General features: G+C 44.2%; 1 protein-coding gene across 10 annotated transcripts in view; it reads left to right on the top strand.

Annotated features, from left to right (window-relative positions):
* ablim3 (actin binding LIM protein family, member 3) overlaps positions 1–19,374 on the top strand; it is a 44,246-nt gene that overhangs the window by 7,063 nt on the left and 17,809 nt on the right. For all 10 annotated transcript variants that reach the window (XM_020045847.2, XM_020045846.2, XM_020045845.2 and 7 more), the window contains exons 2-6: positions 827–961; positions 12,446–12,629; positions 14,763–14,878; positions 16,898–17,024; positions 17,122–17,215. In XM_020045847.2, coding sequence (XP_019901406.1) covers positions 827–961; positions 12,446–12,629; positions 14,763–14,878; positions 16,898–17,024; positions 17,122–17,215 — 656 coding nt within the window. The remainder of the gene's footprint in view (positions 1–826; positions 962–12,445; positions 12,630–14,762; positions 14,879–16,897; positions 17,025–17,121; positions 17,216–19,374) is intronic.

Raw genomic sequence — 19,374 nt, 5'->3', positions numbered from 1 at the left:
TAAAACTCAATTTCAGACCTGATACCATCTGCTGTTCATTATTTTATGGTGTGTTCTTCATTGCCAGCATTGTGAAGGAAACAATGTACTGAACTGTGAGAATGAGAGTTGTCAAATCAGCGCACAAGCGTGGTTGCCTTCACGCAACGAGAAATTACATCCACATGCATGCCACATGCATGCGCACGTGTACACACACACACACACACACACACGTGAGAAGTACGGATGGGAGCATTAGAAGACAAAGATCCAAGGCAGAGAGGGTAGAGGAGACAGAGAGACTGGAAGTGCCAGACAGGAAGAGGTGGCAGACAGATTCACATCAGAGATCTGATGAGGAAGTCCCTCTACGGTGTTGAACTGACTAAGCAGCCGGTAGACATTGTAACATTCTGTCCGCTTCACCCACTGTGACACCAGGATTAGGGAACGACACTGCATTTGAATCGATGGGATATTCTTGGTTGTTACTTTTATTGTTGTGACTCATAACTGATATGAATCGATGAGATCAGTGGTACAAAAGGTTTTTGCGAGTGGCTTGTTTGCATCAACTACCTTAATTCAAACCAATGTAAAGGTTTAGCCATCAAAGTCTGTCATGCCTGCATCGTGACTTGTTAGAGACACCATTTTTATCTAGACTAGTTACTGAGCTGCCTGTCTAACTTCAAGGGTACTGACCACAAGGGCAGGAAAACAGATTATACTGTGGGCATTTGTATAGTTCCATTCGATGGTTGTATACTTGCATTGTGGTCGTTGGTTGTCACAATTGGATGAGGTCAGCTGTCTTACAGCCTGTCCTCCTGTCTCTCAACAGCCTATCAGCCGGGCTCCCTGGGTGATGAGCAGAGCTCTGCACCAATCCGATGCCAGCGTTGTCGGGACGTGTGTAAAGGAGAAGTGGTTCGAGTTCAGGACACGCACTTCCATGTCAAGTGTTTCACATGCACAGGTAAGGGTTGGTCTGGCTGCTGCATGCTGCTTTCACTCAGCCTACCATCAGTTCTCATCCCAGATGCCTGGTCGGAATATTTAATATTTCATGACTAATTCCACTTGTTCTTAATAATTCCAATCACTGTGTTTCGGTAAGCAATATAGACTATTAAAAATTTAAATTTGGGCCAAATTGACCCCAGACAAAACAAAAGCTTCCACCTGATTGTGAGCTGATAATACAGAGAGGGAGCTCCTTATGAACTCACAGGTAGAACTGTTTATGACCTGTAATAGTGTGTATAAAATCTAAATGTCCATATATCATTGGCTGCTGTCAACACATCACATACAGTATACATGTATATTAGGCGTCTCAGTGATTTGCATATTTGGCTGTGAAACTGAAACCAGAGACTGTCTTAATAAAAGTGCTGTATTTTGGCGAAGTTATCATTTTTATATAGATATTATATAGATACAAGAATTGGGAAAAAAATATCAGAGGATGGGAAATCAACAATTAAGGAACAACATGGTGTATTTGTGGCCTTCAAAAGCTGCACATTATTAGAAAATGCCAGGATATGCACATTAAAGTTGATTTCGTGTAGAGAGTCTAATTACGTTCGGATGAGAATTTCATTTTTTCTTTTCTTTAACTGTGTTGCTAGTATGAAGAGACTTAGCGGGTACAAGTAGCAGTCAATGCACATCTAGAGGTGTCTGGAGGGAAAGCCCTGGTTACCTTGTAGGTCAGCCCGTGAAGCTGTGTGACGTTAAGTCCATGCAGGCACAAGAACATAATCACACACACTTGTAGCTCACCGAGTCCGTGTGATGTTGCGTCATTACTTACACACAAAGACACATCTGCACACAAACACAGACAATATCTGTCTCACTTTCTGTCTCTCTCCCTCTCTGAGCCTGGCCAATAATGAAGCAACCGAGGGATTTGGAAGGAACAGAGGAGCCATGTTTGGCTTGGGCTCCTGCTAAAGGGTGTGCGCTGTGTATGGATGTTATACACGCTAATGAGATGAGGCGCTTTTCTCCAAATTGTCTTCCGACTCTGGGTTGTAATCTGTCATGGCAACAGCACACAGTTTCAAGGTATAAGGCCATGAGGTTTTGGGCCTACTATGTAGTCCCCCAATGCCTTGTGGGTTGTGTAGTTTTCATCATAGACTTTCCATTAAGTAGAAGTCGAAATGAATGCTTGTACTAATTACAGCGCCGCATGCAGTTCACTTCCGCCATAGAAAAGCTGGGGTAGATTTAACTTCAAATTGCTTTATGTGGAAATGGGATTTTATGATATCGATCTCTTACTAGTGTGTTTTCAGTTGAGGAGTTGCTGTGGTAACCGTGCGAAGGAGAACCTCTCTCTGATTGGTGGTTATTCTCAGCATCACATGATGCCTCATCCAATTGGAAACCTACGTTACAGACCCCAGAGACCATGCAGAGGGTTCACAGGGAGAAAAGGAGGGGGGTGGGAATGGATGGAAAGATGGAAAGATGAAGAGAGATAAAGAGCGAAAGAGAGTGAGGAAGGAAACTAAGGCACGGCGAGAGGGGGGTAAGTCGAGTGAGCTGGAGGGAGAGAGAGGGTTAAAAAGAGGGGGGGTATATAGTTTGGCAATTAATCCAGAAATCATGTTTCTCTTGCCATACCACAGCATCTTCTCACTTCAGCACATTGAAATGAAAGCCAATGGGATAGTCCCAAAAGTGCAAACAGACAGCTAAATGGCAGCTAAATGGCAGAATGAAATACATTGCTCCACAGTAGATATTTGACCCAGGCCTGACCTGGACCAAAGGATTGGCATGTGATGCCAGTACAGCAGAGCAGTATTGTGTGATCATCCCCTCTCAATGCAATTACCAGTAGCATCGGTGGTCACAGCTTTCTAAAGCCTGGTATTGTCCCTCCAACCACCATCATATTCTCTCCTCTATTCAGCTTGTCTGTTCTGTTCTTCATTCCTGTTTTTTTGTCTTTACTGCTGATGATATGGATGTGTAATGGGAAATCAAAGAAACAAATGAAAGACAGAAAGATGGAGAGTGAAATAGAGAGGAAGAGGTCATGGCCCGAGAGATATAAAACTGAGAAGTTCTCTGTTTTTTCCATTGTCTGTTTGACTCTTGTCTCCTGCCTGATCTGACTCTCTCCATTGTATAATTTCGTTTCAATTAAAAGTTTTTGTTGGCATGGGAATTCTTTTACATTGCCAAAGCAAGTTGAAAATAGGTTAGAATCTAATAAATATGGAAAAACAAAATCTGAAAATGTATATAAATATCAGACACACATTTTGTCAATGTTTGTAATGTTAAAATTCTTACAGGATCTGTATGATCCAAGGGAAATATGAGTTTCTAATGTTGTCATACATTTGGCAGGAGGTTAGAACGTGCAGCTCCCTCTCCACCCCATGTTCAGCACAGTGAGCACATACATACTCTGTCTGGCTATGGTGGCCTCCCTCCATATCAAAGCTGTGCTCACTGTAAGTAGTCAAGGTGTTCTTTAACTTTGAGTCTGTTTCAGAGGTCAGATATTATATGCACTCTCTGTTTAGGGCAAGCTGGCATTCTAATTAGCTTTTTGTTGGTTTACTCTATTTCTGTGTCACTCTCTCTCTCTCCCAATCTCTCGGATTGTTATCCAAGCATGAAATCAATTTCCCATCATGGGAATGTTTGACATTGACATAGAAATGAAGGTGTCTGTGTCTGTCTGTGTCTGTCTGTGTGTGTGTGTCTGTGTTTGTGTCTGTGTGTGTGGTGTGTTAGGGAGGCTAAGGAGGCTAAATTACTCTCTGCCAATTTAATTAAACCAGGTTCTTACACAGCTTTAGGTGATTTGGCTAAATGGTATCTCGGGTGTAGCATTGATGGTGCAGCCAACCAGACAGGGAGGCATTCTTCCATCGTTATATTCCTGCTAGTCACCATGTCCTTCTCTTTCACTGTTATTATCACCATGTCCTTCTCTTTCACTGTTATTATCACCATGTTCTTCTCTTTCACTGTTATTATCACTATGCCCTTTTCTATGACTGTTATTAACACCATATCCTTCTAAATTGCTTTTTATCACCATGTGCTTCTCTTTCACTGTTATTATCACTGTGTTCTTTATATCACTGTTATTATTACCATGTGCTTCTCTTTCACTGTTAATGTCATCACATATCCTTCTATATCACTGTTATTATCACTATGTTCTTTTTATCACTGTTACTATCATCATGTCCTTCTCTTTCATTATTATCATCACCATGTCCTTCTATATCACTGTTATTGCTGATAGCCCTAATGCCTAACCCTTAACCCTTAACCTAACAGGTAATACTTAACCATAATCCTACTTCTAAACTTACCCCAACGTTTACACTACGCCAAACTATTAAACCAAAAAAATACCTTTTTCAAAATGGATACAGGAATACCTATCAGTCCCCCATTAGTCAACATTTTCAGATTTTACCACAATTTGGGGAAATTTTTGTCCATGTATTATAGTTAAGTCACAACACACACACACACACCAACGCACACACACAAACTGCCTTTTCTACATGCTTCTCTTATTGGTCTTATTATTCACTGACTGTGTCAAACCTCATTAGACCAGGAGCTTAACATTATGATAATTCATTTCTCATGCATTGAGTGAAAATTAATAGTATAGAGCACTAATTATATAAGCCATTATAGAAACACATTATGGCGAGGAGAAGATGCCTTGTAATGGGAGACAAATTGGAGAAAGGAATTTCAGTGCAGTGCGGACATGCATTCAGTCTGCAATGTGTGAGTACAATAACTCTAAATTCAGTGTATGAATGTCTAACTCATCAAGCCTTAGACAGACGCATAGTTCTGTGGTGATTTAACAGAGGCCATGCATGCACGCATACACCCACACATGCCCACATACGCACGCACACATACCCACGGACACACGCCCACGGACACACGCCCACGGACACACACGCCCACGGACACACGCCCACGCACACACGCCCACGGACACACGCCCACGGACACACGCCCACGGACACACACGCCCACGCACACACGCCCACGGACACAAACACACATACGCACACACTGCGCAGTAATGATGTGTGGTATTGTATTACAGGGAATGGTAGCAGACTGTGTGTTGACCTAATGACACGCTGACCACATTTCCTCTGCTCTGGTTGCTTAAGTGGCCCTCTCCCATTCCAGCACAGCTACCAGGCGTTGCGGCGGTCTAATGCGTGCTCCATATGGACCTCTCCTTAGGGAAACACACACAGACACACACGCCTCAGGCTGCAAAACCATAGTTCTGTCAGCGTTTCTCAGGTCAAAACTGATTTCTACAATCTCACCGGAACTGTTTCCAAAGGCCCCGAATTTTGCGTCTATGAAAGGAACCAGTTTGAAACGTTAAGGAAGCCATTACAATGGGTCCTTTCTGGGGGCAGACCCAAACGGATCTGACCAAACCTGACCTCGCCTGACCTGCCTGGTATGAGATGGAATGTGTTGTTAAGTTCAGAGTCATTGATGAAAGCTGGCACAAAGCTGGTTGAATCCTCAGAGTGAATTGATCAATGCCAGATTGCCATCCATTACAGTCTGTCATGGGTTGGGGAAAGTAGGATACACAAACAAATGAACAGGGCGGTATGACTGGGTCATTCACATATAAATACACTACAAGAGCTTATCAGATTGGCAGCTAGAAAACAAACAGTAAATGCAGTACTAATTTAGCTTAAAAATATTGGCCTTGAAATTAAAACTGTTGAGTCTTAACACTAACACCATAGTGTTAACGTAGTCTGCCACATCTGACACATCATCATGTTAATCTACTGTCTGGTTCTAACACTAATACCTGAGCATGTTAATCTTTTGTCTGGTTCTAACACTAACACCATGCCATGTTAATCTACTGTCTGGTTCTAACACTAAAACCTGAGGATGTTAATCTACTGTCTAGTACTAACACACACCTGAGCATGTTAATCTAGTGTCTGGTTCTAACACTAACACCTGAGCATGTTAATCTACTGTCTGGTCCTAACACTAACACCTGAGCATGTTAATCTACTGTCTGGTTCTAACACTAACACCTGAGCATGTTAATCTACTGTGTGGTTCTAACACTAACACCATGCCAACTCATTCTACTGTTGCAGAGAGAGGTGGATAGAAATGGGAAATGGGAAAAGAGTATGGTTGGAAGAGTGTGAGGGTGAGAGAGAGAGAGTATGAAACAAAGAGTGTTATGTGGGGTAGAGGGGATGGGAGCTTCCCGTAGCTATGGCAACCACTGCCACACTGGTCCAATCACCGAGCCAATGTGTGGTTGCTAGGGAGACATTGGGAGGTGAGTTTAGACTGTGCTGTTTTTTTTTTCTTCCTCCAGACGTTCCACGATTTCAGATAGAAACAGGGAACATCTCAAACAGCAGCCTATTCTATGTCTATTACAACAACGTGAACGAGCCCCCATGACTTTGGATGTAGAAGCGGTTAAGGAGACAGGGTAAACACACTCCTCTCTCCTGACTGTTCTCTTTTCCCTCGTCTATGTACGTACTGTGGGAGATTCTCTGCCATGACATTGTGACGACTGTGGTTCATTAAACAGATCCCCCCTGTCACTTTCACACACAGTACGTATGAGAAGTAGAAATAACTTGTTCTTAGCTGCTGATCTCAGATCAGTTCATATTTTATTAAGGCACATTTTGACATAACTCAGAGATCCTGCCCTTGCATCAACAGTCATCAACAGCCAATACAGTAGGTTGCTGAAAACGATAGTGAATTCAAATTTAGAGTTCAAAAGCTTCCCAACTTCTGAAGATTTCCACTGTTTGAAAAGCCTTGCCAAATGCTGCTCGAAACGTGGGATCCACCATGTTCCTTCTCCCTTACTCAGTGTTCCCACAAATGCAGCACTATTCTCTGTCTAGCACACTGCTGTAGTCTAGAAGGTAATGGACTAAACTGGGAATAGGTGGCTCTTTAGGACACCACTACTGTAATGTTACTGGGGAGGGTTCTTAAGGAGGGCTCCTCCATATGCCCTTCCTGTCTTAATATCTGTATGTTTTCTCCTGTTTAGCGGACACGTTTTGAAGGGCAAGAAAGGACAAGAGGAGGAGGGGAGAAGTGAAAAGTGGAGGAGAAAGGGAGGAGAAATGGAGTTAAGGAGGAGAAGGGAAAGGGATGAGAGGAGGACAAGATTGAGGGCAGAAGAGATGCAGAGGGGACGAGAATGAGAGGGACGGAGACTGTTAAGAGGAGGCGGCTCTCCACTTGCCCAGCACAGGGAGCACAGACGTGGGGTGAGCTAGGCACCACCTCCCCTAATGGGTCCGGTCCCCAGTGGTGGTCATACATGCTCCCTACATTATCAGTGGCCTTGCCCTTGGTGTGTGTGTGGCCTGTGTCCTTGTCCCAGCCAGCAGCCTAAGACCCAGGCCTGGTCTATTGACATACTGTTGACAGAAGCATTAAAACACACAGAGTTCATGTAGTGTTCGGCTCCAGGTCAAAGCAAGTGCCCCTACATAGAGAATAGTCTTCTATTTGGGACGTAGACACACTGCTGTGTGGCTAGAAACTCCACGGAGCACAACCATTTGTGAAAGCATTCATCAAAGGCACTTAGCATTCTATAGAGTGGGAGGGTGGGAGAGATGGAGCGGTAGAGATAAAGGTTTTAAAGAGAGTGAGAGAGAGAAGGTGAGACATTGGGGTGTGAGACTGAGAGAGAGAGAGAGAGGGAGAGAGATGGGAAGGGTGAGAGATAGTGAGTGCGCCGGTGAAGGAGTCATGGATGGATTGAAAAAAGAGAGGGTGGGGGCTATTTCAGCGTTCTGGGCAGCTCTGCAAGACTGGGGATGTTAATTGCATCTGTTGGCTGAAGATAAATATTCAATCAGACAGACTCCCTGCTGAACACTAATCACTGGACTTACAATGATGACCATAACTGCACGAGTTACACCATGCTGTACTGTACTGGTTGTTTTGCTAACGCCAAGCTAAAGCCCATTGGTTTTTGACAATTGGGACTGAACGTTCTACTATATGCTAACATAATGCTAAAGTCTATGGAGTTTGGATTAGGCTGTTCATTTTACACACCATGTGTTCCTGATTGTGAAGCCGTTAAAAAACAATTACCCGGGAACTTTCTTTTACAGTTACCCGGCCAAGCCAAATGTCCGTTATACGTGCCCTGCCCTATCAGGGTTTGGAATAGCACAGGTTTGACCTACTCTGTCCGAAGACATAACGCAGCTGGTATCTATTCACAGCCAAGACAGACCTCTGTCATTTCAGTAACTAAGGGAGATTTGGGAACACAAAACGCTGCAGCACCACCTCGGCCTTTAGAATGGGACCCCGCTGTCTCTAGGGCAACCAAGGAAGGTTCATGGCTCCTATGGCAACTGGGGAAGGGGGACGTCCCAGCCCGGCACATCCAACCAATGATCGCTCACCACACAGGGGTAAAATGTGATTGCCAATCACGGGCGAACCTTACGCCAATCCCGCTAAGACTACCAACTGCATCCAAAATGGCACCCTAGTCGCTATTCAGTGCACTTCTTGTCACCAGGGCCCAATAGGATGCCAACTCCAAATGAGCCAGCCTACCAGCCCCACCATATCCACTTAGGCTGTAATGTTGTCTGCCGCGGTGGTAATGAATGCATTAGGGTAATGATAGGAGTGGGGTCTGTGTTTGATGTCTGGCCAGGGCTTGTGGGGACCGGGAACATTAGTGTGTGGCACAGATTGAAGGGCAGGTAACTGTCGGAGAGATGGTTAGGATGAGAGAGTGAGAGACAGAGAGAGAGGCAATAAATGAGGAACTTACTCAACCACGCTAAGTTCAAGTGCTTGATGTGGAGAAATCGAATGTTCTAAAATGTAGACTCTAAATAATGTAAAAATTACAGCTTTATTGTATTCCTTTGGATGGAGTCTTTGAGAGAGACAGTTACTGCTACACGTTTAATGCCCGTGAATCTATCGTCTAGATATACCATAATGTGGGAGTAATGTTCCCTCTCTGACGTTTTTCCATTGAGGATCAGCTATTATGGGCTGTGTGGTTTTCTGGTCAGCCTTCCGCTTCTCCCTGTTTTCAACTCTGCTGGGACGTGATTGAAGCCTTCTGCCATTGTTCCGTGGTTTTGGAAATGCGGCGGGTACACACACACACGCACACACACACACACAAAGACACACACACTCGCACATACACATGCACTCGTGAACGCACACACAATCACAAGCTCCTGTCTTCCAATAGTAGCTGGATATCTCTCACCCTATGCATTTTCCTTTTTCTCTGTGGCTGTCTCTTTCCTCCCCTAATGCTGTTTGCCCTCTCCCCTTCTTCTCTGCTTTCTTTCTGTCACCTCCTTCTCTCCCTCTCCTCTCATACATTCCTCCTCTCCTCCTTTCTGTCTCTCCCCTTCTATTCCCTCCCCTCTCCTCCTCTCATCCCCTTGTCTCCCTCTCTCTAACAGTGGCTTCCGTCTGGTTGTCTAAACTCTGTGTGAATGATGAATGTCCATCACTATGTCTATCTGTAGACAATGTCAAACTTGATTAGGGTAGCTCTCCATTCACAGTACCTCCTGCCATCTCAGATAGATGGAGCTGTCCTCTCTCCTCTGGGGAACTGAGACCCACTCCCCAATGAAACACTATTCCTTCGTAGGGCCCTACGCTGACCAGAGCCACCCAGTCAAAAGAGATGGTGTATTTTGGGAGCAGGGTGTCAGTTGGGACACATCCAGCGATGTTTTAGTTCATATTGAAGCACCATTGATCTTTTATTACTGTGTTAAGTCAATGCACTCCAGTCATAAACTGATCTGGATTAAATTAACATCTTTGAAGTGTGTGTCTGCGTGTGTGTGTGTGTGTGTGTGTGTGGAGGGCAGTTGTGAACATCTTAAGAAAGGATTCCTGTGTAAACATCTTAAGAAATAAAGAACGAGTAAGAAACAAGCAAGAACTATGAATCCAAGTGAAACAAAATCATTTCATAGGGTAATTAGGCTGGCTATCAATGATGTGATTAGTTTATACATGAACGTGTGCTCCAGAAGCACGACACAGTAGAGCCAGTTACTGGCAGAGGTTTTATAACACCTAATGTGATTAAAACTGGAATTGTTTAAACAACAACAGCTTGGCCGTATCTAACTTAAGCATTGAGCCTTACTCTGCCAGAACAATATGAATAACAATGTATGTCTGTGTGTGTGTGTGTGTGTGTGTGTGTGTATGTGTTTATGTGTTTGTGCGTGCATGTGCACACCAGTGCACATACATGACAGGTTTGTATGATAATCTGATTCTCTTTGGCACATTTATCAAAAAGGCAATAATGGCCAATTAAGCAAACCCATAAAACAGTTCACTCTTGTGGATGCTCAAGGTGTGTGTCCTTGTTGGAGACTGGTGATTTACCAGTGGGATCTCATTATTTACAGAGATATATCAATCATTTATCCAGGTCCTTCAAATCTTGAATTGTGACCTATTTTCTGTGTTCTCCATAAAAAGTCTAAAGACTATCCCCCTGAGAACTTCAGCTGGCATGGTACAAATTCAGGCTGCAGCTTATTCCACTCAACCACTGGTGTTCATGAATACCGTGCAATCCAGACTTGATGTTTTTTTTTTCTAGCAAACTATAACCTCAACCAGTCACAGTCTAAACTGTTAACTGTCGTGGTATCTCCAAACCTATAACCACGCGGAAGAATGCACTCAGAAATAAATGGACACTTTTCCATAATATGTCAAATATCCACTTGAAGCTGTGACTTCAGGTTGGAGTTGGAGTAGAGGGGAGGAGAGATGGAGGGACTGGGTGACAGAGGAAAAGGTAGGTAGAGGGGAGGAGAGACATGGTGCTGAGGAGAGATGGAGCGACTGGGTGACAGAGGAAAAGGTAGGTAGAGGGGAGGAGAGACATGGTGCTGAGGAGAGATGGAGCGACTGGGTGACAGAGAGGAAAAGGTAGGTAGAGGGGAGGAGAGACAGGGTGCTGAGGAGAGATGGAGCGACTGGGTGACAGAGAGGAAAAGGTAGGTAGAGGGGAGGAGAGACAGGGTGCTGAGGAGAGATGGAGCGACTGGGTGACAGAGAGGAAAAGGTAGGTAGAGGGGAGGAGAGACAGGGTGCTGAGGAGAGATGGAGCGACTGGGTGACAGAGAGGAAAAGGTAGGTAGAGGGGAGGAGAGACAGGGTGCTGAGGAGAGATGGAGCGACTGGGTGACAGAGAGGAAAAGGTAGGTAGAGGGGAGGAGAGACAGGGTGCTGAGGAGAGATGGAGCGACTGGGTGACAGAGAGGAAAAGGTAGGTAGAGGGGAGGAGAGACAGGGTGCTGAGGAGAGATGGAGCGACTGGGTGACAGAGAGGAAAAGGTAGGTAGAGGGGAGGAGGGAGCACAATGCTGATTCGCTAATCTGTTTTACATTTATTGAACTCCTGGGTTTGCTGACTGTGTGTGTGTGTGTGTGACCTTTAGAATGTCCTCCGGGCTTTAAGATGCCACGCCCACTAGAGTTAATCGTTTCTCTGTCCACTTGACCTTACAGACAAATGGCTGTACAGAATATCAACTCTCTTCACTAAAACAACTCACAAGTGAAGCCTCTCTTTACTTTCTTCCCCTTCTATTTCTCTCACTCTGTTTCTTTCTTTCTCTCTTCTATTATTTCCTGCTCTCTCTCCCCCTCACCCCCTCTCCCCCTCTCCCCCTCACCCCCCCTCCCCCCTCCATGTGTCTTTGTGAAGAACTCTTTGGTGTGTGATCCATTGTAGGAAAAGGTCTTTCTGTTACGGCTCATTGATCTCTAATGAGAAAATCAATCTCTCTTTCACTGTCTCTGGATCTTCTGGAGAAAATTAGTTTTCCACCGTTTAGGTCATTATCTTCACATCACTTCATGCTGTGAGCCCGGTGTCCACAAACAGTACGCTGACACCCAGAAACACACGTGCAGACACTCACACGCACAAACCTGTGGGCACGTAATCACGCACAAACACACACACACACACACGCAGTTTTGTGTTGTGTGTAATGAGTACGGGCTGTTCAGTCTGGAGAAGCAGGCAGGAAGAAACCTAATGAAATTCAAAGTTCTACCCCGTCACAACAATGACTGAACACTGAGATCCCCATAAAACGCTAATGGGCTCTTTTCTAACTGTTTACTGTGAGTGTGGTGCAGATGTGACTGACTGGATCCAGTCCTGGTAAATGTGTGCCGCGCAAGACCCAAGTCGTGATATAACTGCAGCTTATAATGAAATGTGTTTTATGTCTTAGAAAAGTATGAACAGTTTTTGTTTCGTATTTAACGTAATCCACATCATTCGCCGTCCCGTCCCCCGTCCCCCCTCCCTCTCTTTCTCTCTCTCTCCCAGTTTGTGGGTGTGATCTGGCTAGGTCTGGGTTTTTCCAGAAGCGTGGGGAGTACATTTGTACCTCAGACTACCAGCGTCTGTATGGGAGGCGCTGTGATCGCTGTGATGGATTCATCAGTGGTGAGGTGGTCTCTGCTCTGGGCAGGACATACCATCCTACCTGCTTCGTATGCAGTGTCTGCAGGTACACGCACGCACTCACACACACACACACACACACACACACACAGTACATAAGGTACACACTCTCTCTCCCTCTCGCTCCTTCTCTCTGTCCCTCCTTCTCTCTCTCATCAAAACACCCGCTTCTCCTTGATGGATCATTATGACCCATTTAAACAGTGAGGGTTGGGCCGTCCAGATTTTCAATTACATGTATTCATTTTGCCCCAAACGTTTGCCAGTTCCTCCTCCCCTCCCAGTTTCAATAAGCACAACTTACATCTACGTAGGCCTTGTCTCACTGCGTCAACTTCAGACGGGCTCATGGGAGAGTTCGTCCAGGGCACTTCACTCCAAGTCTTCCCTGCTTCTCAACATACTGCTTGTCAAACCAGGAAGTACCTGCCAGCACGTACGCCCTAATAGGGAAACGCAAGAGACGGTGGCGGAACATTTTCGGTACGCCGCCAGGGCAACGGCGGATCAGCTGTTCTTCCCCGTTGCCCGGTTCACCGGCCCGGTTTACTGTGAACAGGTATTTTTAAAAAGCCACAGAGACGGTGGGATTGACAACAGGACAGACGGCCGTCAGGCCAGGACAGAAATAACAATTCTGCCGTTGTGGCCAGAGTTACGCAGCTCCCATTAAATATGTAAACAGTGACAGCTTCAGGCAGAAGAAGGGGCTGACGGTGGAGATAGTGTCTGGAGGGAGGGGTGCACGTGGGGAACAGTAAGGTCACAAACTTACATAAACACACAGTCAGAGTACACTCACATACGCACATATGCGCACACCCAGACCATCAAAACCACAGTCTCCAGACCAAGGTTATAATCGTTAACTGAAACTGTAACTAAAATGGAAAAAACTTTTTTTTTTAAATGTGTTCGTAAAACTGAAACTGAATTTGCTGAAAAAACGGAATCTGAACTAAAACGGCAATGCACAGTTGCAAAGCAAACAAATATAAAAATCTGAATTACTGTAATGAATACACTTTGCATAGTTCAGTTTGCATTAATGTTGAGTTATCCTACAATAGGCTGTGATTAGGGAACTGGACCTACACATCCCAGAGGAAACATTATTTCAACATGGACTGCACAATGCCCACTGCTTACAGTTGCAGTCGCAGATGTGACAACGCGAAAAACATCAAGCATGTCAGCCGCCGGCTGCATATTTGTAATTATTTTAAATAGATAGCAAATCTAAGTGTCTTGTCGTCAAAGGATCTCAAGTTTGTGGCCTACCCGATAAAAAGGAAAAACCCAACAAACCTCAAGGTCCACCTTTCCTCAAAACATAGAAAGGTTTATATAGAAATGTTGGCCATGCATCTCTGAAATAAACAGCATGGGCCAGTCATTGAGGCAGGCTGAACAGCAAACTTTAACTAGTTGTTTCAAATGGATTCAGAAACTGGCCCACTAGCTGCCCCCTGGTGGACATGTTTATTCAGACAGAGCTCTCTACCAGCGATGTGAGTCACTGGATTCTTATTTTGTGGGTTTTGCAATATTGTTTTCTTCAATCATGCAAAGGATCATTTCCCAATGCTATTCCTAAATATAAAAAAATAATCTTTATTATGCAAATCAGAAAAGGCTTTGGTTACCTGTCCTATTGACCGTACATAGATCAGTTCCAAACATTACACAGAATTAGCAATTATTTTCACGAATATATAAATTCAGAAGTAAAAGTGAATAACTAAATAGTAATAGAAACTATAATTCTAAACTAAAACTGAACTGAAACTTAAAAGGACACTGAAAACGAACTGAAACTAAAACGAAATGAAAAACATGAAACTATAATAACCTTGCTCCAGACACACAACATTGCAACCTAAAGTTGCGTAGGCCATCCAAGGATGACTGTCACACAAGCAAATACATTATGCCTGCTCTCACACATCAAATATTCAATCACAGCACATCCATACAGCAGCTTTCTCCAAATAAAATATGGATATCATTCTTGCATCCAAGACCGATCCTTTAGTGTGTCTTTGTCCTTATCTCTTAATGGTATAATTGGATGTGCAATGGGGAGGATATTGAACAAGTGGCACCAGCTGTGACGCCAGCCCTGAGTACCCAGCGTGCGTGGGTGGGTGTGTAATCAGTGTGCATTTTCCCCATCCAGAAAACAGTTCCCCATAGGAGACAGAGTGACGTTCAGTGGGAAGGCCTGCGTATGCCAACAGTGCTCCCACACGCTGGTCAACTCCAATGAGCCCATAAAGATCCACGGTCCCAGCCGTAAGTCCTGCTCTCATCTCCTGCATTCACAGCCTTTCTATTGGGATAGAGGATACATTCACAGGTGGGATAGAGGATACGTTCATGGGTGGGATAGAGGATTCATTCACAGGTGGGATAGAGGATATATTCATGCGTGGGATAGAGGATACATTCACGGGTGGGATAGAAGATACATTCACATTTGGGCTAGAAGATACATTCACAGGTGGGATAGAGGATACATTCAAGGGTGGTATAGAGGATACATTCACGGGTGAGATAGAAGATACATTCACGGGTTGGATAGAGGACACATTCACAGGTAGGATAGAGGATACATTCACGGGTGGGATAGAGGATACATTCACGGGTGGGATAGAGGACACATTCACGGGTGGGATAGAGGATACATTCTAGGCTGGGATAGAGGATACATTCAGGGGTGGGGTAGAGGATACATTCTAGGGTGGGATAGAGGATACATTCAGGGGTGGGGTAGAGGATACATTCTAGGGTGGGATAGAGGATACATTCAGGGGTGGGGTAGAGGATACATTCTAGGGTGGGATAGAGAATACATTCAGGGGTGGGGTAGAGGATACATTCACATGCGTTTAACTCATCAAGAAGCACAGATTGCTTAAGGGACCAACTAGTTGCTTCAAAGATGAGCAGAAGATACTGCTATTATCCTTGTGAAATAATTAGTATTAGGGAAACAACAATAACAGACTGCCTTTTCTAATGATCAGTTTTTTGTTCATAACTGACAAAAATGCTGTTATCAAGGTCATTTCATTAGTAGGTGAGGTCAGAGGTCCCTGCGTGGTAGTATATGGACCATTTAATGCTCAGAGGCCCCCTTATTCAAATGCACTGCAATCCCTACTACCTTCGCATCACATTGTCATAAGTAGTGAGGTTCTATGCTGGACGCACATTGGATCAGAACATTCAGAGAAGTGTTCATTCGTGACCTTGCCTACATGTAAAGTCCCTGGTCTCAAACCTGGGGCCTAATTCTCCAAGTCAAGTCCACACAATGACGTCCAGATCCCATATGGCACCCTCTTCCAAATGTCGTGCACTACTCTTCATAATGTAGTGCACTATCTAAAAAATAGGTGGCCATTTAAGATGTGGCCAATGTCTACAGAGCTGTGTCCAGGCCGCGACAGGCTAATGTCTCTCATGAGGCTGACCCAGCATGTGTCAACCCGGAAGACCTGTCACCACAAAGTTAGTGTCAGCCAAGCAAAGCAGTCAAGTCCATTCCCCAGAGTTTCTTCATCCGAGAAACAGGACAGCTTCTGAAAGATATATCTGAAAACAGCCCCTGACGAGTCTGAATAAATTGATCAAGTATCTCCGGCTATGAAAGCCAGGCAGATATACCAGAGTCTAATGGATACAGTAAAAAATGTTTTACAATTTATGGAAATAATTTTAACCGATGCAGCGGTTGGGCTAGTGAACAGAACAGACCTGCAACCAAACATTTGCCAGATCAAATCCCAAACTGGCAGGTTGAAAACATAGTCTTTCTGTTCGTGAACATGTGTTCTCAGTAAACGTACCTTTAAAAATAAGGGTAAAACCATTTTAATAAAGAAATGATGTTTCAAAGTAGGCCCTAAAGAACAGGACCCAGGTCTCTAAGGAATACAGGAATGCAGGGGTCAGGATAATGGCGTTTATATAGTTCCAATGTTAACGGATCGAGGGCTGACCTTTACTGTAATGTGTAATAACTCATCGTGCTCTCTGATCTCTGTTTGCTGCATGCTGAATAACATTCCTTAATGCTGCTCGTGTGTCTAGGTGTGTGTCAGTGTTTAATTATCTCTGATGGTGTTCAGGTCAAGCCATGTTCCTGTGGTCGGCATTAGTCTCTGTCAGCCAGGCATTGAGTAGTGCTGGGTCAGGGGAGAAATAATGTACCATGCATCTAAATGTCTAAATGTTAGCGTCTGACGGTGTACAGAAAGAGTTTTTTCTTATTCTCCCCGTCACTCACTTTAACCCCCCCCCTCCCAGATTGTGGCGGGTGCGGAGAGGTGATAAAGCAGGGACAGTCTCTGCTGGCGTTGGAGAAACAGTGGCATGTCAGCTGCTTCAAGTGTCACACCTGCAACATGGTCCTCACCGGGGAGTACATCAGCAAGTCAGTGCACGCGCGCGCACGCACGCACGCACACGCACGCACACGCACGCACTCATTCTGGAGCCCTTTTCAGCGTGTTCCACTCTCTGTGTTCCAGGGACAAGGTGCCTTACTGTGAGGCCGACTATCACGCCCAGTTTGGGATCAAGTGCGAGACGTGCCGCAGGTACATCAGTGGACGGGTGCTGGAGGTGAGCCCGGAACACACCCCCGCACGCATCCACGGGTCACTCTGGATATGAGTGTCTCCTAAATGACTGAAACGTGAAGATAACTAGGCTACTTTTTTGTGACGGCACGTAAGGAAAGCACGTTAACGCCACTGTATCAGAGATCAGTCCACATGTTGAACCCTCTTCACAATTTGGCCTCCAGGCACTGATTTCTGTCAAACTTGACAACAGCTTTTGGGGAGTTACTGAAAGCAGGTATGCCTATGCTTAAGTTACAAGCAACGTGAAGCTAATATTGTTACTTCGATAACTGCTCTTCAAGGTTGCGTGTTCCATTTTAGTATAAATAATGAAGTGTGCCCTTTGAATTTAAGGTGATTTTGTACAAACAGCGCTTAGCATTAACTATTTATCATGAGGATAGTAGAGCAGAAAAGGCCATGAAATAGACAGATTTAGACAGTTGCATACTTTAGTTTCCCGCTTCAGTTTCACATCACTGTTCATAGATACAGTACCATTTGTTATCATTGAATATTTTCTTGCCAATATGTTTCCCAGGAAAAGGGAGTGGGCTTGGCTTGGAAATCCCCGTAAATCCTGGTAACTTGGTTACGTCCATTCAATCCTAACACAAACACATTCCCACACACAGTTTGACATCGTCAACTGTGTGTGTTTCGATCCGTCTACGCAGTGTGAAACTGTCTGAGAGTATTAAATTCAGATTATTACATTGTAATGAGCAGTGAGAACACTCTCTACTCTCCTGTCTCTCTCTCTCCCTCTCTTTCATTCACCCTCACCCCTCTCTATCTCTTTCTCTCTCCCTCATAATCTCTCGGTCCGTATGTCTTTCTTTCTCACTTTCTTTTATTTCCTTCTTGTTTCTCTCTCTCTCTGTCCATTAGAGCTATGAAGCCCTGTCCAGCAGCAATTAGAAGCCCATGGGCTCATTACAATACACAAGCACACACACACACACACACACACCACACACACACACACACACACACAGCTGGAAGTACTAACAACCATCAGGGACCCCAGGCCTCGTTACAGACTCTTACCTTGCTGTTACCGGCTGCCTCTGGGACGCCAGGCGGTAAATGGTGCTGTTCTATGAAAACACAGGATAGAAGCTTAAAACATTAGAGACCAGGGATTGGAATTTTAACTTATTTGTTCTGTACGGAACCACAATTTTGTATTTTTTTATTCAATGTTCCGACCAGAACAATTTTGTTCTGAACCTGTTTAAACCCAAAACCACAGATTACAAGTCTTGCGGTTCTTTTCAACATGTCCTTAATGACTCGTAAAATATTTTGTATCTGTGCATTGCATTTACCCTGATCTGGTCCTCGTTTGCCAGAACCTTTGTACCATTAACAGGGTTTTAATAACAATATTAGTAGCTGAGTTGATTCCCACATAACTAGACAGCGACACATTATGGATTTTCTGTATTCCAGCACTTTTTGTTTAAAAAGAAACAGTGACTATGGGGTTGAAGTGTATACTTTGGTCCTTCATTTGAGGATATTTTCATCCATATCACATGAACCATTTACAATTAACAACTGACATTAACCCCAACATTAGGAGTGCTGAAATCACTGGCCTAGCATGGTCCTTGGACCTTGTGTATGATAAAAGAGGATCATGAAATATCTGGTTCAGTTCAATTCTATTCATTTCTTTCATCTAATTGTTTCCCTGTCTTCTGAATCAGTCAGTAGAGTGTCCTACTGTATAGTGAGTAGGACAAAGGTGCAGGTAGCCTACACACCGTCCAGATGGACAGTAAGGGAAAAAGGTATTTGATCCTCTGATTTTGTACGTTTACCCACTGACAAAGAAATGATAAGTCTATAATTTTAATGGAAGGTATTTGAAAATTGAGAGACAGAATATCAAAAAGAAAATCCAGAAAAACGCATGTCAAAAAATGTATAAATTGATTTGCATTTTAATGAGTGAAATAAGTATTTGACCCATATGCAAAACATGACTTAGTACTTGGTGGAAAAACCCTTGTTGCCAATCACAGAGGTCAGATGTTTCTTGTAGTTGGCCACCAGGTTTGCACACATCTCAGGAGGGATTTTGTCCCACTCCTTTTTTTTTGTTATTCTGTCTCTCACTGTTCAAATAAACCTACCATTAAAATTATA

Source organism: Esox lucius, chromosome 4, assembly GCF_011004845.1.
Source record: "Esox lucius isolate fEsoLuc1 chromosome 4, fEsoLuc1.pri, whole genome shotgun sequence".
NCBI classification, from domain to species: Eukaryota; Metazoa; Chordata; class Actinopteri; order Esociformes; family Esocidae; genus Esox; species Esox lucius.
This window is presented reverse-complemented; position numbering and strand designations above follow the sequence as displayed.